This window comes from Bufo bufo, chromosome 3 (genome assembly GCF_905171765.1).
Source record: "Bufo bufo chromosome 3, aBufBuf1.1, whole genome shotgun sequence".
Classification (NCBI taxonomy): domain Eukaryota; kingdom Metazoa; phylum Chordata; class Amphibia; order Anura; family Bufonidae; genus Bufo; species Bufo bufo.
Window position 1 is genome coordinate 489,726,980 of NC_053391.1, and position 27,907 is coordinate 489,754,886.

At 44.7% G+C, this 27,907-nt stretch overlaps 1 protein-coding gene across 1 annotated transcript in view; it reads left to right on the forward strand.

Annotated features, from left to right (window-relative positions):
• Positions 1-27,907, forward strand: part of ABCC4 (ATP binding cassette subfamily C member 4) — a 356,587-nt gene that overhangs the window by 62,346 nt on the left and 266,334 nt on the right. Inside the window, exons 2-4 of the mRNA XM_040425312.1 lie at positions 3,254-3,364; positions 22,166-22,286; positions 24,226-24,447. Coding sequence (XP_040281246.1) covers positions 3,254-3,364; positions 22,166-22,286; positions 24,226-24,447 — 454 coding nt within the window. The remainder of the gene's footprint in view (positions 1-3,253; positions 3,365-22,165; positions 22,287-24,225; positions 24,448-27,907) is intronic.

Sequence of the window (27,907 nt, forward strand, 5' to 3'; positions counted from 1 at the left end):
AAAGTTGTAATAAAAAAAAAAGTTTCCTGCAAGAAAAAGTCTTCTGCAGAAAAAAAGTGTTGCAGTGCAAACTGAGCAGACGCTCAGTGGTTGAAAAATGCACGCTACTTTGAAGAAGCCTAACACCCGGCTGACCTAGAATATACTGCTGCTATATATGAGTATAACTGAATAGTGCGAAAGCTCTGCACTAAAATACTGGGGGACCGTGACTACATCTATATTTTACCATTTTTTATTCATTATTATATCCTTATTTGTATGTATTAGGATTTATAACTGTATACATAATTTTGTGAAAATAAAGAGGTATATTTGTATTATATAGCCAGCCAATTTTTTTAAAAATTATTTTATATTTGATCAGCTAAGTGGTATAGCGGACTGATCTTTATTCCAGGGAGCCCCCTAATAGATGATATTAATTGACTACCGGTGTATGCCGAATTTCCTCACTTCCATTATCTTCCTTGTTCTGATCTTATAATGGATCATCCAGTTTAACTCCACACATATAGTTGCATCTGTTGGATTTATTAGACTATGTTCACATCACGTTTATGGCCTTTATTTTATGTGTACTTTGGCATCTGTTTAATGTATATGTAACATACAGTGGTATCCATCTCCCATACGGAGTTGCTGCCATTTTACATACTGCCCTTAGATCGCATGGTTGTAGACTATTCATATAGTGGATGATTTATACTGCAGAAAGCATTGTTTATTGTAAATTCTCAGTAGATCTGACCTTTCCTGAGCTATTTGCATACCAAACAGCCTACCAACCATACAGTTCTGCATCTAAGTAGAAGCACATACGGTTAAGGCTACTTTCACACCTGCGTTCAGGTGTCCGCTCGTGAGCTCCGTTTGAAGGAGCTCACGAGCGGTCCCGAACGCAGCCGTCCGGCCCCAATGCATTCTCACTGGAGGCGGATCCACTGAGAATGCATCCGCCTGCCAGCGCTCAGCCTCCGCTCCGCTCCGCTCAGTGAGCGGACACCTGAACGCTGCTTGCAGCGTTCGGGTGTCCGCCTGGCCGTGCGGAGGCGAGCGGATCCGTCCAGACTTATAATGGAAGTCAATGGGGACGGATCCGTTTGAAGATGACACAGTATGGCTCAATTTTCAAACGGATCCGTCCCCCATTGACTTTCAATGTAAAGTCTGAACGGATCCGTTTGCATTATCATGAAAAAAAAAATAAAAAAATAATTATTTATTTTTTTTTTTTTTTTGTTCATGGTTATGCAAACGTTCTGAACGGATGCAAGCGTTTGCATTATAGGAGCGGATCCGTCTGTGCAGACACCAGACGGATCCGCTCCTAACGCAAGTGTGAAAGTAGCCTTAACTTTACTGATCACTTTATTCAGTACGATGCACAGTTTGAAGGTGGATTATTATTACAGGGAGTGCAGAATTATTAGGCAAGTTGTATTTTTGAGGATTAATTTTATTATTGAACAACAACCATGTTCTCAATGAACCCAAAAAACTCATTAATATCAAAGCTGAATATTTTTGGAAGTAGTTTTTAGTTTGTTTTTAGTTTTAGCTATTTTAGGGGGATATCTGTGTGTGCAGGTGACTATTACTGTGCATAATTATTAGGCAACTTAACAAAAAACAAATATATACCCATTTCAATTATTTATTTTTACCAGTGAAACCAATATAACATCTCAACATTCACAAATATACATTTCTGACATTCAAAAACAAAACAAAAACAAATCAGTGACCAATATAGCCACCTTTCTTTGCAAGGACACTCAAAAGCCTGCCATCCATGGATTCTGTCAGTGTTTTGATCTGTTCACCATCAACATTGCGTGCAGCAGCAACCACAGCCTCCCAGACACTGTTCAGAGAGGTGTACTGTTTTCTCTCCTTGTAAATCTCACATTTGATGATGGACCACAGGTTCTCAATGGGGTTCAGATCAGGTGAACAAGGAGGCCATGTCATTAGATTTTCTTCTTTTATACCCTTTCTTGCCAGCCACGCTGTGGAGTACTTGGACGCGTGTGATGGATCATTGTCCTGCATGAAAATCATGTTTTTCTTGAAGGATGCAGACTTCTTCCTGTACCACTGCTTGAAGAAGGTGTCTTCCAGAAACTGGCAGTAGGACTGGGAGTTGAGCTTGACTCCATCCTCAACCCGAAAAGGCCCCACAAGCTCATCTTTGATGATACCAGCCCAAACCAGTACTCCACCTCCACCTTGCTGGCGTCTGAGTCGGACTGGAGCTCTCTGCCCTTTACCAATCCAGCCACGGGCCCATCCATCTGGCCCATCAAGACTCACTCTCATTTCATCAGTCCATAAAACCTTAGAAAAATCAGTCTTGAGATATTTCTTGGCCCAGTCTTGACGTTTCAGCTTGTGTGTCTTGTTCAGTGGTGGTCGTCTTTCAGCCTTTCTTACCTTGGCCATGTCTCTGAGTATTGCACACCTTGTGCTTTTGGGCACTCCAGTGATGTTGCAGCTCTGAAATATGGCCAAACTGGTGGCAAGTGGCATCTTGGCAGCTGCACGCTTGACTTTTCTCAGTTCATGGGCAGTTATTTTGCGCCTTGGTTTTTCCACACGCTTCTTGCGACCCTGTTGACTATTTTGAATGAAACGCTTGATTGTTCGATGATCACGCTTCAGAAGCTTTGCAATTTTAAGAGTGCTGCATCCCTCTGCAAGATATCTCCCTATTTTTGACTTTTCTGAGCCTGTCAAGTCCTTCTTTTGACCCATTTTGCCAAAGGAAAGGAAGTTGCCTAATAATTATGCACACCTAATATAGGGTGTTGATGTCATTAGACCACACCCCTTCTCATTACAGAGATGCACATCACCTAATATGCTTAATTGGTAGTAGGCTTTTGAGCCTATACAGCTTGGAGTAAGACAACATGCATAAAGAGGATGATGTGGTCAAAATACTCATTTGCCTAATAATTCTGCACTCCCTGTATTATTATTTTTTTTTAAAGATAATCAGTCGTTTCATGGGTTTATTCCTAGGTTGTGGTCAGATTTATTATTATTATTATTATTATTATTATTATTATTATTAATATTATTAATAATATATTTTTTTTAAAGCGATATTTGTGAATTAAAAACAAAGGTAAAACACAGATTTTTTTGTTGCTTTAATTCAATATAACAATACCTTGCCATAAAATATCATTTCACTGTAGTATTTTTGTATTATTATTTTTCTCATTTTAAATTTTTTTTTTTCCAGTTGGCTCAATTCGTTGTTTATTGTTGGTCACAAAAAAAAACTTGAAGAAGATGACATGTACAAAGTTCTCCCAGAAGACACCTCAGAGAGACTTGGAGAGGAGCTTCAGTGGTAAGGGGCTTTGATTATATTTCTACAGCAAGAAAATTAAATAAATGACACCGTAATTTATATGTTCTCCCAAACAGCACAAAAAATAAAAACCTCTCGAGCATAAAACAAGACCTCAGACAGTGATGTCAGTGAAAAAAATAAAAAAAAGTTATGGCTGCTGAGATGCAAAAAACAAAAAAAGTTGCTAGTCATTAAAGGAAACCTGTCATATTGAACTTGGTGTTTGAGCTGAAGGCAGGATGTTATAGAGCAGGAGGAGCTGAGCAGATTGATTATATAGATGTATACTAGCAGGATGATTCGGCTTCGCATGGGTATAGTTCCACTATTTCATTTAATGTTTTGTGTGTGTCGTTATAAGATGTTAACAGTGACCTCTACAGCAGCCCATCCCTTAACACTGACCCCCCCCCCCCCCCCACAGTGCCCCGACCCCTTAAAATGTGATCTCCACAGCACCCCCCTCTAACAAAGACCTCCACAGCCTCCTTAGGGTACTTTCACACGAGTGTTTTTCTTTTCCGGCATAGATTTCCGTCCTAGGGGCTCTATACCAGAAAATAACTGAAAAGTTTTATCCCCATGCATTCTGAATAGAGAGAAATCCGTTCAGGATGCATCAGGATGTCTTCAGTTCAGTCTTTTTGACTGATCAGGACAGAGATAAAACCGCAGCATGCTACGGTTTTATCTCCGGCCAAAAAAACTGAACACTAGCCTGAATGCTGGATCCTGCATTTTTTTTTACATAAGAATGGATTAGTGCCGGATCCGGCATTAAAAATACCACAATGCTTGAGCCGTCCTTCCGGTCTGTGCATGCGCAGACTGTTAAAAATTAGAAAAAAAAAATTTAAACGTTTGTCCGTATGACAAATGGACAGACTGATCCGTTCTTGCAATGCATTTGTGAGACTGATCCGCATCTGGATCCGTCTACAAATGCTGTCAGTTTGCATGCAGATTGCTGGATCCTGCAGGCAGTTCTGTCGACAGAACTGCTTGCCGGATCACTCTGCCGCAAGTGTGAAAGTACCCTTAACAGTGACCCTTCACAGTGATCTACCCCTTAATGTTGACCTTCACAGCACCCTGCCCTATTAACTGTGACCCACCCCTCACACTGCCCCACCCCTTTAACGATAACCTCTACAGCACTCCGCCCTTAACAGTGACCTCCACAGTATCCCGTCTCCTTAAGGCCTCTTGCACACGACCGTATGTATTTTGCGGTCCGCGAAAAACTGATCCGCAAAAAATACGGATGACATCCGTGTTCATTCCGTATTTTGCGGAACGGAACAGCTGGCCCCTAATAGAACAGTACTATCCTTGTCCGTAATGCGGACAATAATAGGACATGTTCTGTTTTTTTTGCGGAATAGAAATGGAATGCACAGAGTACCCTTCTTTGCGGACCCATTGAAATGAATGGTTCCGTATACGGTCTGCAAAAAAAAAAATGAAACGGAATGAGAATACGTTTGTGTATTCAACAGTGCTCCGGTCCCTCAAAATGTGACCGCCACAACACCTTAAGGCCTCATGCACAGGACCGTTGTGTGCATCCGTGTCCGTTCCGTTTTCTGTGATTTTCTGCGGACCCATTGACTTTCAATGGGTCCGTTGAAAACTCGGAAAATGCACCGTTGTTCATCCGCGTCCGTGATCCGTGTTTCCTGTCCGTCAAAAAAAAATATCCTGTCCTATGGTGATGGGGACGCTTCAAGTTAAAATATACCATCGGATTGGAGAAAACTCTGATCCAATGGTATATTAATAGGGACTCCTGACTTTACATTGAAAGTCAATGGGGGACGGATCCGTTTGCAATTGCACCATATTGTGTCAACGTCAAACGGATCCGTCCCCATTGACTTGCATTGTAAGTCAAGACGGATCCGTTTGGCTCCGCGCGGCCAGGCGGACACCAAAACGACTTTTTATTTACTTTCCTTCATGTCTGGTGATCCTCCAAAAATCAAGGAAGACACACTGAAACAAAAACGGATCACGGAACAACGGAACCCCGTTTTGCGGACCGTAAAAAAATACTGTTGTGTGTGTATTAGGCCTAACAGTGATCTCTAGAGCACCCCTCCCCCTTAACACTGACCTCCATAGCGGACTGTCCCCTTAACTGTGGCCTCTCTAGCAGCCTGCCCCCTTAACTGTCAACTTCACAGCACTCCGCTCCCTTAAGAGTGTCATCCACAGCACCCTGCCCCTTTAAAGATGACCTACAGCAGTGAAGAAAAATGGCTGGGTTGTTATGAAACCTGGTGTAAAACTGGATTGGCTAATGCAGCTCATGTGATAGTGCCATATTTGAATTTTTTTAGGGGGATTATCTCAGGAACGGTACGTCCTAGAGAACTGAGACCTGGTCTAAAACCTTCCTGTACACCCGATGTACCTATATGCCAAATTTGGTGCAGATCGGTACAGTCATTTGGCTGTGAATAAAAAACAAACATATATATCGAGTTCTTTTTCTTATGGGGCATTATTGTCTTTAATTGACAGTATATAAAACCCCACAGAATTAGTATACACCTAAAGTGTAACTGCCATTTCATTTTTTATTTTTATACCCTAATGGTGTAGTACACACTGCTGTATACATGCTTTTGTGCTTTATAATGATTTTTTTTATTTTTTTCAGTTTCACCTCATAACACCCAGAAATGTGTGTCACTTTTACAATGAGCAGCCTGTTCCCACAGCGTGGTCATGTGCAGCCGTCTCCTCTCTGATATAAACAAGACAGGAGAGCACTGGGAGGAGGAGCACAGCCCTGAGTACCTGGGGAGAGCACTGGGAGGAGGAGCACAGCCCTGAGTGCCTGGGGAGAGCACTGGGAGGAGGAGCACAGCCCTGAGTGCCTGGGGAGAGCACTGGGAGGAGGAGCACAGCCCTGAGTGCCTGGGGAGAGCACTGGGAGGAGGAGCACAGCCCTGAGTGCCTGGGGGAGAGCACTGGGAGGAGGAGCACAGCCCTGAGTGCCTGGGGGAGAGCACTGGGAGGAGGAGCACAGCCCTGAGTGCCTGGGGAGAGCACTGGGAGGAGGAGCACAGCCCTGAGTGCCTGGGGAGAGCATTGGGAGGAGGAGCACAGCCCTGAGTGCCTGGGGAGAGCACTGGGAGGAGGAGCACAGCCCTGAGTGCCTGGGGAGAGCACTGGGAGGAGGAGCACAGCCCTGAGTGCCTGGGGAGAGCACTGGGAGGAGGAGCACAGCCCTGAGTGCCTGGGGAGAGCACTGGGAGGAGGAGCACAGCCCTGAGTGCCTGGGCTTGGACAGAAAGTGGAGTGGGAGGGCTGCTTTAGATGGTGATATCTCCCTAATGGTATAAGCTAGAAACATGCAACTGGTCTTGTTTTAAAGCTGACATTCCAAACAGACCAAAATCACAGCTAAAGGCCAAGCAACAGAGGAGAAATCACTGTTAGAAATTGAGTCTGGAATAATTGCAGGTAAAACCTGCTTTTACTTTCACTTTCAGCTGCATTCACTGCACTGAAAATATTGCTGTCATTCTGGTATTGTCTGAAAGCTTGGAATGTCAGCTTTCAAACTATACAAAGCATATACATATCTCTAGCTGGTACCAAACAAGAGATCTGAGCAGCTGCCCCCCCTGTCAATGTGGAGGAAAATGAGGGAGCAGCTGCAGAGCTGACAGGAGGAGAGAAAAAATAGGAAAAATATATAGAAATGTGACATGATCATCATTGTAGTGACCCAGATATTGAACTTGCGTTATTTATTTTTACCACACAGTGAACGCCATAAAAAAATGCCACAAAATTATGTAAAAATTGCTGTTTTTTTTGGGGGTCTTTCCCCCTTAAAAGAAAAAATAACAAAAGTTATTTAACACACTATATTTACACCGCAAAATGGTTCTTAAAAACCTTTTAATGTGACCATTAAGAAGCTAAAACATATGCTTACTGATCTCATGTAATTGCAGGGCTTTTCTCTGGTTAGCTGTACGTGAGAGGATACACACTGCTGTGGGGTAGTGGGGAAGTTAGCTGCATTCTGATTTGGTCCTGCTAGTTCATGTGAGGAGAGCAAGGGGTTATGGGAAGTGAGGGAAGTACAGGATGGCCTCAAGGACAGGGCAAAGATCACCACAGGAAGTGCAGCAGAGGGCATCTTAGGAACATGCTGAAATAGAGGCACAGAGAAATAGGGTTGCTAAGGGCTGAATACAGACATCAGAAAGGTAAAATTACCTGAAAAATAAAGCTTCATGAATATCTTCCCTTCAGCATAACATATGTTAGGAATTTCAATTTTGGTAGTGAAATGGCAGTTACACTTTAAGGTCATGAGTTACATCAGCCTCTACAACAACGTTGGCTAAGCATTGCAATCGAAATCGTATTAACTCACACAAGCTGTCTTAAACGAAGAATGTCCTTCGTTGCCTATAGCAACCAATCAGAGCCCATATTAATGATCTGTAGCAAAATAGAAGCTGAGCTGTGATTGGTTGCTATATGCAACCTGATGAATATTCAGGCTAACAGCCACAACAGCCAATGGCTCCTGGAGTTTGGTGGTTAGGTTACTAAGCATATTTTTTGGCAAATAATTGGAAAGTGGCTGTTTCCACTCAAAACATAGTCTATGACGTTCACCGAGTCACAGAAGGCGGCTGTGCAAAATCTTGTGATTGTAAATGCGACGGTGTGAATTCCTTTAGCGGACATACACACTTACATACATACTCAGATTTATATATTAAGTGATCCAAAAAGTCACACACCTAAAAAATGGTATCAATAAAAAGTATAGATTGCCCTGAGGAAAAAATGAGCCCTCACACCGCTCCGTACACATAACTAGAAAAATAAGTTATAGGGGTTATATATGGAGATGAAAAAAAGATACAACATTTTTCAAGGTATTTTTTCTGGTATTGAAACGGTAGAAAAACTATACAAATGTGGAATCGCCTTAATCGTACTGATCTGGAGAATAAAAGTGAGGTCAGTTTTGCTGTATAGGGAACACCATAAAAACAAAGCCCATAAAACTGTTGCGGAATGATATATATATTTTTTTTATCCAATTTCACACCATTTGGATTTTTTTTTCCAGCTCCCCACTACATCGTATACAATATTAAATGGTGCAGTTAGAAAGTGCAACTTGCCTGGCAAAAAAAAACAAGCCCTCGTATGACTATGTAAACATAAAAATAAAAAAGTTACGCCCCTAGAAAGGCAGGGAATGAAAAACTAAAATGCAAAAACGAAAAAAAAAAAACGAGACGGAAAGGGTTAGTATTTAGTGGTCAAATGTGTGCTGAAAGGGCATAGTTTAAGCCCATGTTTAGCCTCCTGCAGCCTCAGCTGTATTTAGAAGTACTTGTATAGATTGTAAATGAAATAATAAAGTGTATACTAGGTGACTGTCACTTCCCGTAAATGTTTGGACTAGACACTTGTGTAGGAAATTGTGACTTTGAACGCCACATTATATTCTGTAAAGGAAATTAGGCGGCTGCTTAGCGATCCTAATAACTGGCCTGCGACATGCCAGTAACTTATTGTACACCCCATCTTACTTGTTAGATCGCTATCGCAGACCCATATTTCCTTTATCAGGAAACTTGTGAAAGGCTAATTACTAAGCACTTGAGAGCTGAGGGCCCCGTATAACATGAAGTGGAAATATTGAATAGCGTTGGCTGCTGTTTTAACCTTGTGTGCTAAGAAACATATTTACTACCAGTAAATGAATGTCTGTATCCACCTGGTGCACAGAGTAATTTAGACTAAAGCGGTTTTATTCTGTTTCATATCATTCTGTGTTGCATTGTCACCATTGTTCAGTTTAAAGGGGTTATCCTATGACTAATGTAAAATATATCAGTCATCATACAGTACATGACAATATCTTTCTAACAAGAACCAGCCCTGTACCTCACATGGATCCAGATATCTCCACATTCATTGCTCTGCTAGATTATATCAAGCTGACAGCTCAAGGGGAGTGTCTTTTCTGCTGCAGCTAAGGGGGCGTGTCTCAGCTCTCCTTATCACAGCTCAGGAGACATTTGAAGAATGGAACTGAGCATGTGCGGCCATCTCAGTGAGCAGGTCAAAGAAATAAGAAAAAAACAAACTGCAGTTGGCACTATACAGATTTTATTGAATAGCTTAGTGGCTATAATAAATTTTTAATTACATGTAATTACAAAACTATTTAGATGCAGGTGCTGGGTTGAAAACTGTAGAATGTATTTCATGGGACAACCCCTTTAAGGGATCATGCACACGGCCGTATGTATTTTGTGATCGGCAAAAAAATACGGATGACGTCCGTGTGCATTCCATATTTTGCGGAACGGAACAGCTGCCCCCTGATAGAACAGTACTATCCTTGGATGTAATGCGCACAATAATAGGGCATGTTCTATTTTGTTTTGCGGAACGGAAATATAGACTTTTGGAAACGGAATGCACACTGAGTAACTTCCTTTTTTTTTTTTTTCCGGACCCATTAAAATGGAACTGACACGGAAAGAAAATACGTTCGTGTGCATGAGCCCTAGGTCAGCTGTAAAAATCTGCCTGCAAGTGATAGCCACTAGGGTTCTCAATTCCACCTAATTTACAGTGCACTCCCGTCAGGCAAGATCCATCCATAGTAACAGAGACCCTGAAGACCACACCGCCGCTGCTGCTTCTCTCCTTGCATGGATGAAAACATCCGGTGTTGGGGGAGGGGGGGAGCAGCCAATGGCAGGGGCATCACCTGTGATGCTAGGAAAGCTCCCTCCCCGTCCCTGCCTGCCATTGGCTGCTCCCCCGACACCGGATGTTTTCATCTGTGTGCAGGGAGAAGCAGCAGTGTGGGGACCAGGAGCGGCGCTGGGAACGGAGTAAGTATATTACCTGTGAGGGGTGCGGCATATGTGGGGGGGGTTGAGAAATTGGATAACCCCTTTAAGAGTAGTGTAAATATGAACTATTATTCTGCCAGATTCTACTTTTTAAAGGTGTTTTCCATACTCGTATATTGATGACTTTTCTTTATTTTTATGTTATTTATATCTGATCAGTGCGGGTCCGACACCCTACACCCCCACCTATAAGCTCTTCCCTGCAGCCTCTGGCTCTGGAATTAGCACTTTAAGTGGAGCAGGAAGCACAGCTCCGTTCAAGATGAAGTTGGTAACCTGGGGTTACTACAGCCCAACTTCCACTAAGCTGCAGTAACCTGGCATGGCCACTACACTTTGAATGGAGCTGTCTTTCCGGTGCCATTTAAAATGCTAGTTCCAGAGGCTGCAGGGAAGAGCTGATTAGTGGGGGTGCGAGGTATTGGACTCTCATTGATGGGATATTAATGATCTATCCTTAGGATGTTCATCAATATTAACCCTTTACAGAGCGCCTAACATAAATTGACGTGGAGACCAGGAATTTAAAAATGGCGTGTGCAGAGGGCACCATAGCTGCCGGATGTCTGCTGTTTTAAACAGCAGACACCCGACACTAATGTCCGCGACAATGCCCTAAAACCTGGAAGCCTGGAAAACCCCTTTTAATTGCAATTGAGGCTTCACTGTGAAGTGCTCTATGCATGGTGGTGGTCATAGTGGTCTGCTGGTTGGATACTACAGCTGTCACTCAGAACAGAGGAAAGGGGCTGTGAACCATCTCAATGCAGAGAATACAATGAAGCACCGCTTTTAGGTAGTCTGTCACTAGCGACTTCTCTATAAAATGGTTTGCATAGACACAATCTGCAGCGTGTGAAGGCACCCTTGTGCTTCTCCTTAAAGAGAATCGGACACCAACGATATCCCTATCCAGCGGTTTGTAGAAGTGTGGTTCACCTGATGAAAACGCTGTTTTTCTTTTGTTGATCCAAGGCTGTGTTGCTGAGTTGTGATACTTACAAAATCCGCAGTGTGTGAAGACACCCTAAGGCCACCTGATCACACAAGATCCGCACGACTCTTTGTGAGGATTAAAGTGCGTTTCTGCAGCATATCCGCACCAAAATATGCAATATCTAATTGCGTGTTCAATGCAGTTTTGCCGCAGATCTCACCTTTCCATTGAAAAGGGTGAAAAATGCAGCTGAAACTGCAAACCTAATTGACATGCTATTTTAGGCTACTTTCACACCTGCGTTTGGGGCTCCGCTTGTGAGCTCCGTTTGAAGGCTCTCACAAGCGGCCCCGAACGCATCCGTCCAGCCCTAATGCATTCTGAGTGGATGCGGATCCGCTCAGAATGCCTCAGTCTGCCAGCGCTCAGCCTCCGCTCCGCTCAGTGAGCGGACACCTGAACGCTGCTTGCAACGTTCGGGTGTCCGCCTGCCCGTGCGGAGGCAAGCAGATCCGTCCAGACTTACAATGTAAGTCAATGGGGACAGATCCGTTTGAAGATGACACAGTATGGCTCAATCTTCAAACGGATCCGTCCCCCATTGACTTTCAATGTAAAGTCTGGACGGATCCGTCTGAATAACTTTCACACTTAAAATTTTTTTTAAACTATAATGCAGACGGATCCGTTCTGAACGGATCCCAACGTTTGCATTATAGGAGCGGATCCGTCTGTGCAGACATCAGACGGACCCGCTCTGAACGCTAGTGTGAAAGTAGCCTAACTTGAAACCTGCGCGGCAGTTCATTTTCCGCATGGAAAAAATCCAGTGTACATGAGATTAGTGGCATAATGGCATACACTTTTCTGGTACTGAAATACGCACGTGAAACCACGCAGAAAAATGCACTTATTCCGCAGCGTGCGCAGGTGGCCCTAAAGTTCATATTCACACTACTCCTGATGGTAAAAGCTCCACAAAGGTATGTTTGCACTGCTTCCCCCAGCCCCCGACAGTTCAGCATGGTCAAAGTGCCGACAGACCCCTGTGTGCTCCGCGCCTGATATCTTGGTAACTGTACCAAACTGTTAGTTTGGTCTGTCATCTAGTTTGAATGTTCCTAGTATCTAACTTCACTGCTTGAAGTCACTTGTCACAGGGTTAGTAGCTTGTCTTTCCATGACCAATCAGTTTTCATTTTGTGGTGGTCTTTTAAATGTAGCAACAGACAGATGTCACACTTTCAGTGGTCAAAATGCCAGAAATTCAGCTGATCATGTATAACAGGGATTTCCCACCTGCGGCTCTACAGTTGTTGTAAAATTACAATTCCCTCCATGCCCTGCTGTAGGCTGATAGTTGTAAACAGTCTGGGAATGCTGGGAGTTGGAGTTTTGCAATAGCTGGAGAGCTGCAGGTTGACCATCCCTGATTTATAACTTGGGCTACTTTCACACTAGCGGCAGCCTTTTCCGGCAGGCTGTGCTGGCGGGGGAAAAGCCTGCCGGATCTGTGCTGCGCTAGTGCACCGTGCCACTGGAGGTCCTCTCCGGCCCCATTGACTATAATGGGGGAGGGCCGGAGATCCGGCCGCAGCACGGCAAACATGCCGAGAGGTGGTTGGAATAAAACTACGACATGCACTAGTGGCAGCACGGATCCAGCAGGCTGTTTCCCCACCGCAACAGCCTGCCGGAGAAGGCTGCCGCTAGTGTGAAAGTAGCTTTAAAGGGGTATTCGAGTTGTTAGAAATTCGCTCCTATCCACAGGTTTGGTTGTAACTATTAGATCTGTGGGGACCTACTGATGGGACCCCCACAGATCAGGAGAATGGAAAGGGCGGTCACACGTGTGCCGGTCCATTAATTTCTATGGCTGTTCCAGAGATGGGCGAGTACCGTGCGCGACTATGTCCGGAGTTCCAATAGAAATTGAGTGGCTGCACACATGCCTGACCGGCCGCTCCGTTCATTACAGGGTGGCTGCAGGGTCTCATTAGGTAGGTCCCATCGGTAGGTCCCCACAGGTATAATAGTGGATAACTTCTGACAACTGTAATATCCTTTAAACCTAAGCTCTTGTTTTGGCTGCCTTTTCTGTTTTTACATGAGTTTTTCCTCTTTAACCATCTGCCGTCACACTAACGCCGAAAGGCGTCATCTCTGCGGCGCTCCCAGGTCACACTAACGCCGATTGGCGTCATCTCGCGTGAGCCGAGATTTCCTGTGAACGCGCGCACACAGGCGCGCGCGTTCACAGGATCGGAAGGTAAGCGAGTGGATCTCCAGCCTGCCAGCTGCGATCGTTCGCTGGCAGGCTGGAGATGCGATTTTTTTTTAACCCCTAACAGGTATATTAGACGCTGTTTTGATAACAGCGTCTAATATACCTGCTACCTGGTCCTCTGGTGGTCCCTTTTGTTTGGATCGACCACCAGAGGACATAGGTAGCTTAGTAATATTTAGCACAAAGCACCACACTACACCCCCTCTGTCACTTATTAACCCCTTATTCACTCCTGATCACACCATATAGACTCCCTGATCACCCCCCTGTCATTGATCACCCCCCTGTAAGGCTCCATTCAGATGTCCGTATGTGTTTTGCGGATCCGATCCATGTATCCGTGGATCCGTAAAAAACATACGGACGTCTGAATGGAGCCTGACAGGGGGGTGATCAATGACAGGGGGGTGATCTCCCCATATAGAGTCCCTGATCACCCCCCTGTCATTGATCACCCCCCTGTAAGGCTCCATTCAGACATTTTTTTGGCCCAAGTTAGCGGAAATTTTTTATTTTTTATTTTTTCTTACAAATTCTCATATTCCACTAACTTGTGTCAAAAAATAAAATCTCACATGAACTCACCATACCCCTCACGGAATCCAAATGCGTAAAAATTTTTAGACATTTATATTCCAGACTTCTTCTCACGCTTTAAGGCCCCTAAAATGCCAGGGCAGTATAAATACCTCACATGTGACCCCATTTCGGAAAGAAGACACCCCAAGGTATTCGCTGAGGGGCATATTGAGTCCATGAAAGATTGAAATTTTTGTCCCAAGTTAGCGGAAAGGGAGACTTTGTGAGAAAAAAACAAAAAAAATTTCCGATAACTTGTGGCAATTTTTTTTTTTCCGATGAACTCGCCATGCCCCTCATTGAATACCTTGGGGTGTCTTCTTTCCAAAATGGGGTCACATGTGGGGTATTTATACTGCCCTGGCATTTTAGGGGCCCTAAAGCGTGAGAAGAAGTCTGGGATCCAAATGTCTAAAAATGCCCTCCTAAAAGGAATGTGGGCCCCTTTGCGCATCTAGGCTGCAAAAAAGTGTCACACATCTGGTATCGCCGTACTCAGGAGAAGTTGGGCAATGTGTTTTGGGGTGTCATTTTACATATACCCATGCTGGGTGAGAGAAATATCTCGGTCAAATGCCAACTTTGTATAAAAAAATGGGAAAAGTTGTCTTTTGCCGAGATATTTATCTCACCCAGCATGGGTATATGTAAAATGACACCCCAAAACACATTGCCCAACTTCTCCTGAGTACGGCAATACCACATGTATGACACATTATTGCAGCCTATGTGGGCAAAGGGGCCCACATTCCAAAGAGCACCTTTCGGATTTCACCGGCCATTTTTTACAGATTTTGATTTCAAACTACTTCTCACGCATTCGGGCCCCTAGAATGCCAGGGCAGTATAACTACCCCAAAAGTGACCCCATTTTGGAAAGAAGACACCCCTAGGTATTTCGTGATGGGCATAGTGAGTTCATGGAAGTTTTTATTTTTTGTCACAAGTTAGTGGAATATGAGACTTTGTAAGAAAAAAAAAAAAAAATCATCATTTTCCGCTAACTTGTGACAAAAAATAAAAAGTTCTATGAACTCACTATGCCCATCAGCGAATACCTTAGGGTGTCTACTTTCCGAAATGGGGTCATTTGTGGGGTGTTTGTACTGTCTGGCCATTGTAGAACCTCAGGAAACATGACAGGTGCTCAGAAAGTCAGAGCTGCTTCAAAAAGTGGAAATTCACATTTTTGTACCATAGTTTGTAAACGCTATAGCTTTTACCCAAACCATTTTTTTTTTACCCAAACATTTTTTTTTTATCAAAGACATGTAGAACAATAAATTTAGAGAAAAATGTATATATGGATGTCGTTTTTTTTTGCAAAATTTTACAACTGAAAGTGAAAAATGAAATTTTTTTGCAAAAAAATCTGTAAATTTCGATTAATAACAAAAAAAGTTAAAATGTCAGCAGCAATGAAATACCACCAAACGAAAGCTCTATTAGTGAGAAGAAAAGGAGGTAAAATTCATTTGGGTGGTAAGTTGCATGACCGAGCAATAAACCGCTAAAGTTGTGGAGTGCCGATTTGTAAAAAAGGGCCTGGTCACTAGGGGGGTATAAACCTGTGGTCCTTAAGTGGTTAAAAAGCAGAAACCGAAGCCTGTACTTCCAGTCCGCGGTCCTTGGCGCATACTTCTTTGGCATGCGATCCATGTTCAGTACTGGCCCTCTGGATTCTCATGCCACATGTGAATGTAGTATGCGTCGCAAGGCGGCCATACCTCTCACATTCATGAGCGCAGTATGCGTTCCACGGTGGGTGTCTTCACCGGTGGAACGCATTTTTCGTTCCATTACAGCCTCCCACTTCCGTGCACGTGATGCTTGCAATTCCGGTCTGCGATTTGCTTGCATATACCACTGCTGAGTTCACACACTCCCATTTCACAGGTGAATTCTATTATGTTTTATTGTCTGATTGCATGTTTGGTATAATATATATATATATATATATATATATATATATATATATATATAGTGAGACAGTGACAGGTCTCACTCAGGTTAGAGGCAAGGAAGGGGTGGATAGTGTGGTCCACACCCCTGTTACACTGTTTGGACCTGAAACCTGGTGTCCTAAAGGCGTATCTGTGAGAATGACCCCCGGTGAAGAGCTAACCCCCTACAATTGGTGTCGGATGCGGGCAGGTGTCCCTGCAGGATTTAAAGGGCCAGAAGCCCAGTACAAGAGACTGAGCAGTGGAAATGGCTGCAAAATGGTATAGCCCGTGGGAGAAATCCTGCAAGTTGGTGATCGGCGGAATCCCGCTGGGGGTCAGTCTAGACTCCCGCCAGCAAGTGTCTCGGGTCCTGCCTGAAATTCTGGACTTTGTAACAACGGGGCCAGAGACAAAAACTACGGTGTCACTGACCTTTGTGACGGACTATGGCTCTGTGCAATGGGAGCTGTTAAAATGTGAGACACTGGAAGTGGAATTTGTACTGGGCAAGGACTTTCCATTATTTGGGCAGTTGTGGAGCGGAGTTCCTGATAAAAGGCAAAGATATGCCGTTGCCAAGGGCAACCGTCGGGAAGACAAAGAGGTGGAGAGCGGTGCGGTTCTCAGGAGTGCATATCTTCCCTGCGACTGTGTCCGGAGTCCTGGAGAGGGAGTGCGGAGGTGCAGTAAATCTGTTGCTAGGATCAACCGCAACCTTGATGAGTCTGCGGGAGAGAATGTCACTGCTTTACCAGAATGGTTGATTACAAAGGGTAAGACTGTTCCTGTTATTAAACATGTGGCAGACCCAGTGACAGTGAGCCGGCGGCAGGGGATACCTGCTGGGCCGGTAGGTAATAAGTCTGTGTCTGGACAGGCGGATCAGCCTGCTGTGATCGCTCCCTCGCAGAAATCTACAGGGGAGAAGGTTTCTGTGTTACCTCAGTTGCCCATGACCAAAGCTAGTTTTGGGATGACAAGGATCCGGGATCCCATGCTAGCCCGGGTAAGAGGTAGCACAATATTGAAACCTGAGACTGGTAAAATATTAAAGGTGCTGGACAGTCGTGCGGATAAGGACTATCCACTGATTTTCACTGAGCGTGAGACTCCCATGAGAACAGAGACTGATGAATTTGATGTTACAGATACGCTCATGCATGAGGGAGTGTTGGGCCGTGATATCGGTTTGTTGCTGTGGGGTAAGGTAGACACTTCTGCAGATAGTGACGAAACTCCTGCAGAACCTGTACCTGTCCCTTTAAGTGAGGATCTAAGGGAGCTGCACTTTGACCTGCATGGGGAAAGAATATTGACCATTGGAAACAATGGTGCTGGTCAAGTGCAAAGTGATGGTGACAAAAGTGCGGAAATGCATAAGGAAAATATGATGTCATATGAAATACGTGGTGACAGTGATATAACTTTTCCGTTGCAGGTTGTGGTCAGGGGAGAAGCGCCCCCTGGTGGTAAAAATGTAAATGATGATGAAACTTTATTTTCTGCATCTGCTATGTTTCATGAAGCGCGATATGACTTAATCAAAAGGTTTGAAGACATGCCTATAAGTAGTGTGGAGCAAAGCCCAGCTCCAGCTCAGTGTTTGAAGGTGCAGGAAAATATGATGGGGCTAGAGGGTGTACCGCACGTACCAGAGGTGGAAATGCAGTCTCCACAATGTTGGTTGGTTACTAAGGAAGTGTCCCAGGTGGGGATTAGCTCATCGGTGCCCCTAGAGGTCAGAATTAATAATGACACGAGCGGTATAGGTGACGTATGTTCTGTGACCAGTAGCAACCCAGAGAGTGAAGCTACCATGTCAAGGTCCTGTGAAACAAAGGTGGTTACTAGTAGCGACCAGACAGTTCTATCTGACGAGATGGGAATTAAGTCGGGTGACAGCAGCCTAGGGTCTGAAGCCCATATCCAGACAGTTGTAGATGACCTGACACGACAGTACAACTGCAAACAGGAGGACGATATCTCTCTCTCTCTCTCTCTCTCTCTCTCTCTCTCTCTCTCTCTCTCTCTCTCTCTCTCTCTCTCTCTCTCTCTCTCTCTCTCTCTCTCTCTCTCTCTCTCTCTCTCTCTCTCTCTCTCTCTCTCTACGTTAGAGATGGGACTAGCTGTCTTCACAGAGCAACTGAAGAAAATTTCAGAAAGGGCAAAGAAAGAGAATGGTGATACTCCTACATCTGCTGCAGCAGAGCTGAGCAAGGAGCAGCTGGAACCCGAGGCCCAAAAGCGGGGCACTTCCCACAAGCTTGTGCAAAAAGCTGAAAATAAACTGCTGAAAAACATGGAGTTGGTAGTTCAGCGCCTGGAGAAACAGGGTGTGACATACAAAAAGGTGGAGAAAACCAAGAACAAACTTCAGCGAGGATTGGATGATCTGATGGTGGACCTGGACCACCAGAAGCAAGTTATGTCTAATCCAGCGAAGAAACAGGAGAAGTGTGACTGGCTCCTAGCTGAAGAGAAATACATCTCGGCTCGATATGGTGAAAAACGTGACCAAACAGAGACTGATGCTTGGGAAAAGGAGACCAAGGCCCTCTCCTTGGCTAAAGCCCTGGAAAAAGCGCTTGAGGAGCATGCTGAATTGCAGAGGCTGAACAAGCAACTCAGAGCAGAGACTGAAAATCTCATGAGCTTAAAAGATGAGTTGGAGAAATCTAAGGGTGCTCTCGAGCAGCAGGTGGAAGGTGAGAAACCTGAAGAGGAGAGTTCTCTGGAAGACGTCAAGAAGCCAGATCCTGTTAAAAATGGGACTAGAGAGGGTGGCACTGTGGTGCTGGCTGTGGCAGAGAAGATAGAAGATGCTTCTGCTAAACCAGATGATGGGGCTGATGTGGATGCCGAAGACCGCAGACCCGTGGTAGCGTGTAGCCTAGGCCTGGAAGACGTCCCCTCTGCATACAAGGCCTTCCAAATAGCCAGCAGCCTGCTGGGGAAGAAGTACGAGGAGGTGAACGATCAGTTTTCGGATCCGGGCTATTACACTGGGCTGTATCTCCTGAATCCTCCACAAAATGAGAACAGGGTCCTGGGTGAGCCTCTGGAGAAAATGACAGAAGACGAGGAGTCTGCTGAAGACCCTGGTGCCTCCTGCCTCGATGAGAAAGAGGGGGAGGGGTTAACAGGGCAAGTGTATGGTGCCATGTCCGAGAAGGATGAGAAGGCGGTCAAAGAGACTGGAGACTTCAAGAAGACAAAGACTGAAAAAGTTAAGGCCGATATGTTGGTTGACATGAAGTCCCCAGGTTCTACAGAGACCAAAGTTAAGCCAAAGGGAGCCGCGGCCGAAGTGGAAAAAGCCGCTAAAGAAGCAGAGGTCTCTAAAACTGTCATAGTAGCTGGAGTAACTACTGTTGGAAAGAAGTAAGAAGTGACCCAGATGCACGTAAAAGAAGCGAGTAGGGGCAAGCATGCTCTGCTGAAGGAGCCATGCAAAGCAAAGGAGAAAGTGTCGGTATATGACCATGACTCGGAACAGTTCAGGCAAGAGCTGCAGCAGTCCAAGAAAGGACGTGAGGCGCATGTACAGGAGCCAGAGGATCTAAAAAGAGAGAGAGAGATCAAAATATACGACAGCGCATCATCACTCGGGAAAGAGTAGGAAAAGAATATCTGGCCATGAGATGGGCACATGAGGCCTTTAGGCAGTTTCGGTTAGGCAAGATGTTGTTAGTTTTGGTGATAAACCAAGCTCTGCTGGCTTGGGTCTGGCAGAACAAAGGGAAGGTACGTGTCACCGAGGTTCCTGGCCTCGGTGAAATAAGAACCTGTAATTTTCTGTGTCAGCGGCAGCTAGTGCTCGCTGACACTGGGTTACTTAGTGTGGCTGTAAAGCCAATCTGGGCCGGTTCTTATTGGGAGCAGCCAAAGAGCAGGGTGGGTGGCTGTTCCCCACGTCCAGGCCAGGTCGATACCCTCTCACCAGCCTCCCGTGGTTATGCAGGTGTTCACCCTCACGGGCTTGAACAAAGGGGGGGGATATGTGAGACAGTGACAGGTCTCACTCAGGTTAGAGGCAAGGAAGGGGTGGATAGTGTGGTCCACACCCCTGTTCCACCACAGGTGAGAGAAGCTGGAGGTAATCAGCCTGGCGTAAGGCACCTCCCAGAGTGTCAGAAAGGGGGTAGTGTGTTACCTGTGGACAGAGGCCTGGAGGCTCTGTCTGTGTGGTCTCAGCTGGGCAAGGCTGAGGGACCACAAGGCTGGGAGATAGCCTGGAGTTGGGGGACGCAGCGACGCCTGGGAGGGTCGCAGGGCCATAGTCAGGCAGACTACTAAGCCCCAATCCCTCACAAGAAATACTGAACTGGAGACAGTGAGCGTACTGTGCTCTGTACAGCCAGGAGGCTGTGGGACATTGGCTGACAAAAGCCGCATGAGTTCACAGGGTGTGAACTGGGACCTAGGTGAGTCAGGAAACTTTATGTTTAGTTAGAGCCTGGACGGGCGAGTGTTTATTATTTTATGTGGATGTCACATGTGTTAGGTGAAGCTGCGACTTCATGATAACCTGTATTGGTTGGAGTGTGCACAATAAATACACTGTTTGGACCTGAAACCTGGTGTCCTAAAGGCGTATCTGTGAGAATGACCCCCGGTGAAGAGCTAACCCCCTACAATATATATACGCGTTGGGCATTTCTCATCTTCCCAGATCCACTGCATTAGCTGCTCATACAGGGCTTGGCTCTTATCATTTGACCCCATTGTGGTCTGCTTTTATTTATTAGTGGCCTTATCTTACTTCACATTTTCTGTATGTTATTTATAGGTGCATATCTTATATAGCTGGTATTGATTGAATGTCCTTATCTGTGGACGTTCAGTGGAGTCTGTATGTGTCGGTCCTATTTTGTTACCGACATGCTGTTTATATTGTATACAATTTTTTTTTTTTTAATGGGTCTGTCCTTTGGTGTGATCTAATAAACTTTATACAGATTTTTATCCATGAATATTGTTGGATGTACATTTATAGGGTGGTTCTTTTGACTCGTTCTTGGGTCTGTCTTGCTAATAAGCTCACTGTACTGAAAATGCCCACCAAAAGAATTGTATAACACCTACAGCCAGGTACCTAATGGGCATTTACCATAGGGCAGTATTGTCCTTGGCCTCACCCCTTAGCCAATTTCATTGTCTCGGTGGTATCAACTAATTTCTTAAGAAAAATCCTTTCAAAAATGCCTCTCCTAAAATGTCTGTGTAGCAAATACTTGAGGAGTCTGGATTGTATTTTTTAGGTCTCTGGAATGTGCTGTTGCCCTATGGCCAGGTGTTACTATTCCCCTTATCCAGAGGACATTGTCAGCACTTATTGGGCAAGGTCCGAGTTTACAGGGACACCTAGTCATCGGTTTATTCGTAAATTTCTGGGAGGAATAAAAGAGGGGACAGTTCTTAGAAAGAATACAGCAGAATTGTTCCTTTATGTGGAATATAAGTGTTGAGAGGCTCTACATTCTCTTAGAAATTCAGTAATATACAAGACCGCATATTGTTAGCAAAGTAACTGAAATTGCATATTATACTTAGAAATTTTTAAGTAATCAGAAAAAATTTTCTACACTTTTAACACTTTGTTGTAAAGCTAGTTTCACACCTCCGGTGTGAATTCCGTCGGGCTGTATAGGCAGATAATGCCGGAAATCGTCGGGACACAGACTGCAGGATGCAGCGGTTTGTCTCTGGCCGATCCTCTACATTGTCTGCCAGATCCTATTCTACTTGATGGGGCAGACATTCTGTTGGCACCCGACAGCGCTGGATCCAGAGAAGTCTGGAAGGCTATTCACTGCCGGAACAGCCAGCAGGTGTTAACTAGCCTAAAAAAAATTGTACATTATGGTGCACTGCGAATATGCGCCATAATTTGCAGCTTTTTGGGCTTCTTGTCACTCTTCCGGATTTACTCCACCTCTCTCCAGAAACTGGAGGAAGTTATAGCTGAAGTCTTAGGCGTATCTCACGCCAGTGCAGGGAGATCAAGACAGGGTATGCCAGTCTTGATAAATCTCCCCCTGTAAGTTAAACCGTATAATGAAACCAACAAAACAATTTACTGCTCTGCTGCATTATTGCTATTGTGCATTTTCTTTGTCATTTTAGGTACTGGGAGTCAGAATTACAAGCAGCTCAAAAAGATGGTCGTGTGCCACGCCTAACAAGGGCTATTATACGCTGTTACTGGAAATCCTACTCTGTCCTAGGATTCTTTACTTTCATCGAGGTAGATGTGCCATGTTGTTACTGAGATGTTTGCATCTCTCTGCCATTAGCTGCTATGTTGTAAATATTGCAGTAATTTTCCATTTTCTGAAGACTTCAGGAAATCGCCCTATTTGTACACAGTAGAAACATTTTAGTTGGCAAGACTCCATTTAAAAACCTGGCGCAATTTCCCATGAGCTGTCATCTTAAAACAAGGGACTTTTTTTTTTTTTTTTTTTCTTTTCAGATTTTTGTGTTTTGCAAAGCCCACACACAAGCAATTACATTTATAATCACCGCCTTCTCCCTTACTATACACTGATTAGTTACCTAAGTGGGTAAGACTGTGTATCTGCCCTGAATGGTGCCATACTGGATCACTATATTGGCGGGCATGAAAACAGAACGCCTTTTTCTAGCACACACTGAGCTGCTATACCGTGTACTTGTCATGTCTGAGTCTGTCACCATTAGGCTGTTCGGATTTGACAGCTGTCAGGTTTAAGCTGTCTCAGACCTATTCAAGATGTTTCCTTACATTTAGATTCATAGAAGGGTAATATTATTTTCTCTTTTTATGCAAACTAAAATCTGATTTGCTTTTGTAACTGCTGCTCGGCATAGATTGTTGCTGCTTGGCTTACTGGTAACCAGTAATTCAAGGCCTCCTTTTTTGCTGTTATTCCCAGCTATATAAAAATGAATGTCTATGCAGTAGTACCATTACTGGCGCCTAGGTGCATTAAATTTATGCTGGTTGCCCTGGTGTCACAGTGCGGTGTTGGGAACTCCACATCGAACACCGATGGGAAGCGGGAATAGAGACTAGGCCAGGAATGGGAGCAGGGAACCTCTTAATGCATCCCTAAACCTCGCCCGGACTCCTAACCGTATGAGCGAAACCAGATGGTAGGAGGGCTCATACACTGGAACCTCGGGCCCTACTAACCCTAAATATCCCTGGAATAGAGTCAGGACCAGAGATGACCGGTTCCTCCACCAGAAGGATCAACCGGAGGTTTCCCACTGGCCTAGCTGCAAGAAAAGGGGAAGTCAGTGAAAAGCAACCAGATCGGCAGGTAAGAACCCAGAACAACTGGCATTTACCAGTAACTGCCTGGACCCCCAAGCGAACCGGATACATGATGGCACCAGACATAGCTGCTCACTGAACTGTAGTTCCCCCTCCGGGGAACCCAGGAGCCCTTTTCAACGAAGGCACAGACAGAATGTCTAGCATCCATGTAGGACAATACACACCAATGACCGTCCAGACATGGAACAACAACTAGACATACAATAGACCCTTAACATAACCCACAACAAACATATACAAGGGAAGGTAGGGTAGAATACATAGAAACAATACATAGAAACATAGGGAAGACATAGAAGTCTAGGTGGCCCTCACACTGGACAGATGGACTATCCAGGAAAGGAGCAAGGCTCCAGCACCAACCAAGGCTGGAATACAAGTGACCTCAAGTTCACAGCAGAAAGATAAGTAGAGCCATGAGACCACACCCAGATCCACACCTTAACCCCATAACCACCAGACTGAGGAGAGGCCAGGAAACAGGAGCAGTGCGCATGCACGGCAGACGTGTCACAGCAAACTACACCGGAGCCGTGACACCTGGAAAGACAACTTCTCACAAACCACAGGGCAGATGATTAGTGTCTAATCAGTGGGATTACAATTGCTGATCCCGAGAACAGAGGTCCTGTGTTCTATAGTTTCAGGGGAGTACAGCCGCTCCATTCAAACTCCTATCTGTACCATGATGGAAACCAATTAGTGGGGTCCTTCAACTCATTGACGTCAAATCAACCTTTCCAGCATATAATTTTCTGCTCCTATGTAGCCTAACTAGAGTGCCCAAAATTTATATCTGCTTTTCTTCTCGTCCATTATGTGATTCCTTGTTATGTTTTAGCTGTTCTTTCTTTCCCTCTAGGAAAGTGTCAAAGTGATCCAACCGATTTTTCTCGGAAATGTTATAAGTTACTTTGAGAAGTATGACCATAGCGATGCTGACCTGGCTAGTGCCTACATAAACGCTGCTGCATTGTCTGTCTGTACCTTACTCTTGGCAGTCTTTCATCATATTTATTTTTATTATGTTCTTCGAGCTGGCATGAAGCTTCGTGTGGCAATGTGCCACATGATTTATAAAAAGGTGAGTGTTTACGTTACGCCATCTGTATTTGATTATGGTTAAATGGTAATCATTTTCAAAGGTTATCAGCCTGAATCTGTAGTCAGTCTGAATACTGTATCCTCAATTATTATATTAGTATATTACTTTTTTGTGTATATATGTAGTATTATTGCCTCACTTGTTCCCTTACATTTTATAAATCTGTCTCCATCATTTGGTGGTGAGCATTGGTAACTGCTAAAGATATAAAAAGTACATATTAAAAAAGTGATATGAGGCCCTGTATCAGTTTTGCCAGCCAAGCTAAAAAGCTTAAATTACTTGGCACTTTAGGTGCTCATATTTCTTAGTGCAACACGTGTTAACATTCAGTTCCAGGGGCTCAGTGAGTTCAGGGACTGAAGCTTGCGTAAATAAAATAATCGATGGCAGATAACACCATAACACACATTGTAGTAGCAAGTTAAAGCACTAGACTTGTACAACTACCGTATTTTTCGCCCTATAAGACGCACCGGCCCATAAGACGCACCTAGGTTTTTGAGGAGGAAAATAAGAATTATTTTTTTTTTAACCAAAAGGTGTGCTTTTGGTGGGTTTTGAACTAATGGTGGTCTGTGGATGGCACTGTTATGGGGGGGGGGGGGGGGGGGAAATCTGTGGATGGCACTGTTAGGGGGGGGGGGGGTGATCTGTGGATGGCACTGCTATATATGTGTCACCCACAGATCCCCCACTCCATAACAGTGCCATACACATATCCCCCACCCCATAATAGTGGCATCCACAGATGCCCCAATATGCCGGAGCTAAACCTGTGGGAGGGGCCGGTGGCATGCAAATGCAGCGGGGCCGGTGCGGTCACTGTACTCCGGCCCCGCCGCTCACTCACTGCTTTATTGCCTAAACCTTTTTATAATAATAAATTTAATTGAAGTTCCGATCCCCAGCCCCATCTGTACTACTTATTAAATGTCCTGTAGCAGGCAGAGCAGGGCGGGCGACCGGCCGTAACTCACTGATGTCACGTGCCTGCGCCGCCTACTTTATGAATGAAGTAGGCGGCGCAGGCACATGACGTCAGTGAGTTACGCCCGCCCGCCCTGCTCTCCCTGCTACAGGACATTTAGTAAGTAGTACAGATGGGGCTGGGGATAGGAACTTCAATTAAATTTATTATTATAAAAGGTTTAGGCAATAAAGCAGTGAGTGAGCGGCGGGGCCGGTGTATAGTGACCGCACCCGCCCCGCCGCATTTGTATGACACGGGCCCCTCCTCCCTCCCACCTCCAGCTGATACATCACAGTCGGCGATGTAAAATGGCAGCATTCGCCCCATAAGACGCAGGGGCATTCCCCCCCCACACTTTTGGGGGGGGAAAAGTGCGTCTTATAGGGCGAAAAATACGGTATGTAACTCCCTATTTTTTTTTTTTTATGGTATTAGATGGTCTTACCAAGATTGCTTAATTTTGACCAGACTTTTTTTTAAAGGGGTTGTTCAGGTTCCGTCATGCACATTTACATTAGCAATCACCTTTTAGGGCTCATTCACATGACCGTATTTATGTGTCCGCATCCATTCCACAATCTTGCAGAACTAGTGTGGACACATTTATATCAATGGGGCTGCAAAAAGTAGCGGACAGCACACCATGTGCTGTCCACATCCGTAATTCTGTTCCATGGCCCTGCAAAAAAAGAGTAAGCATGTCCTATTCTTGCCCGTAATTGCAGACAAAAATAGGCATTTCTATCATAGGGCTGGCCGTGTGCGTTCCGCAAAATGTGGTATCCGTAATTTGCGGACTGCAATACACATACGGTCGTCTGAATGAGCCTTTACACATAGCTGTAAGGTTCCCCTGATTTCCTGGCCTTTTTTTCCCTCCTCTGGTCCTCCTACAGGTCCATGACACTGAGACTATTATGGTTTACATTTCAGGTCTCCCTCTTTCACTTCCTGCCGCACTGCCTCACTCCCTACCACTCTCTCTTTCTCTCTCATCACTGTTAGAAAACTGCCTTCTGCAGCGCTAAATAATGACCATCTGAGCCTGGTGACGTCACCGGCACAGATGGGCGTTCTCTAGCGCTGCTGGAAGCTGTTTTGGAGGCAAGGAACCATGCTACTTTGCATAGCCTTCCTTATGCCGATGCCCAGGGGGAGGGGATTGGGGCATAGCCTTCCTTATTCCACTGGCCAGGTTCTTGTCCCCCCGGCCAGAAACTGCAGATGACCTCCTGAATTTAATTCCTCAGGACAGTGAACCAGTTGAATACTGCATCAGGGCAGCAGTATTTTGTGGTGCACTGTGGTATTTGCTTCTGCTGGGGCAGTATTTTTTTTACTACACCACAGTATTGCTGGTCGTGCCTACTTCTGTTGTACCTACTTAGTGATATTGCCCCACCTTTCAGTTTGGACCCTCCTTTCTTTTTTTTTTCTTTTTTTTTTTTTCCAGGACCACTTTAAAGGAGTTGTCTCACTTCAGCATGAGGCCTTTTATCATGTAGAGAAAGTTAATACAAGCCACTTACTAATGTATTGTGATTGTCCATATTGCCTCCTTTCCTGGCTTGGTTCATTTTTCCCATCACATTATACACTGCTCATTTCCATGGTTACGACCACCCTGCAATCCATCAGCCGTGGTCGTGCTTGTACACTATAGGAAAAAGTGCCGTCCTCTCTGGTGGCCTGGATTGTGGGAGTGTGTAAAGGTCAATTACTTTTCCTATAGTGTGCATCACGGCCACTGCTGATTGATTGCAGGGTGGTCATAACCATGGAAACAAGTGTATAATGTGATGGAAAAATGAATCAGGCCAGCAAAGGAAGCAATATGGACCATCACAATACATTAGTAAGTGCCTTGTATTAAAGTAGTCTATATTATAAATGTCATTTGCTGAAGTGAGACAACCCCTTTAAGTTCCCAGTCCACCCCTGGCCCCTTTTACACGTCCCGATGTAGAAAGCAATTGTTGGGAAGGAAGAGTTCCTTTCTGTCAATCGCTTGCTCGTCAGTGGAGGAGAAACTCCTCTTACAGTTATAGCCAAATTGCGATTCCTTATAACTTGTACCGGTCTATATAATGTGCAATAGAAAAAATGTATCCCAAGATGAAACTATTTGTGCCTATACAACAACTTTCACTAAGGCACTAATCTAATTATTTCTAAAAATGACAAATAATCTAAAACTTATCTTCTGCCTTTCGGTCAGTTAGTGTCTCCACACCCAGAAAGCATCCACCAAATTATAACTTCTGACATGTCACTGTGACACGATGTCTAACATGCGTTAATACCGTAGTTATCCTTCCCGTTTTATCTGCGGTGGTGGGGGTGCTCCATAAACATGATTTATCTCCAGTAGAGGCAATGAATCCCTATGACGAGGTTTCTGGTTATTTTCTGCTAACCTTTAAAATGTTTTTGGCTCAAAGTCTGCAGTGTGATTGTCCGTGAGGA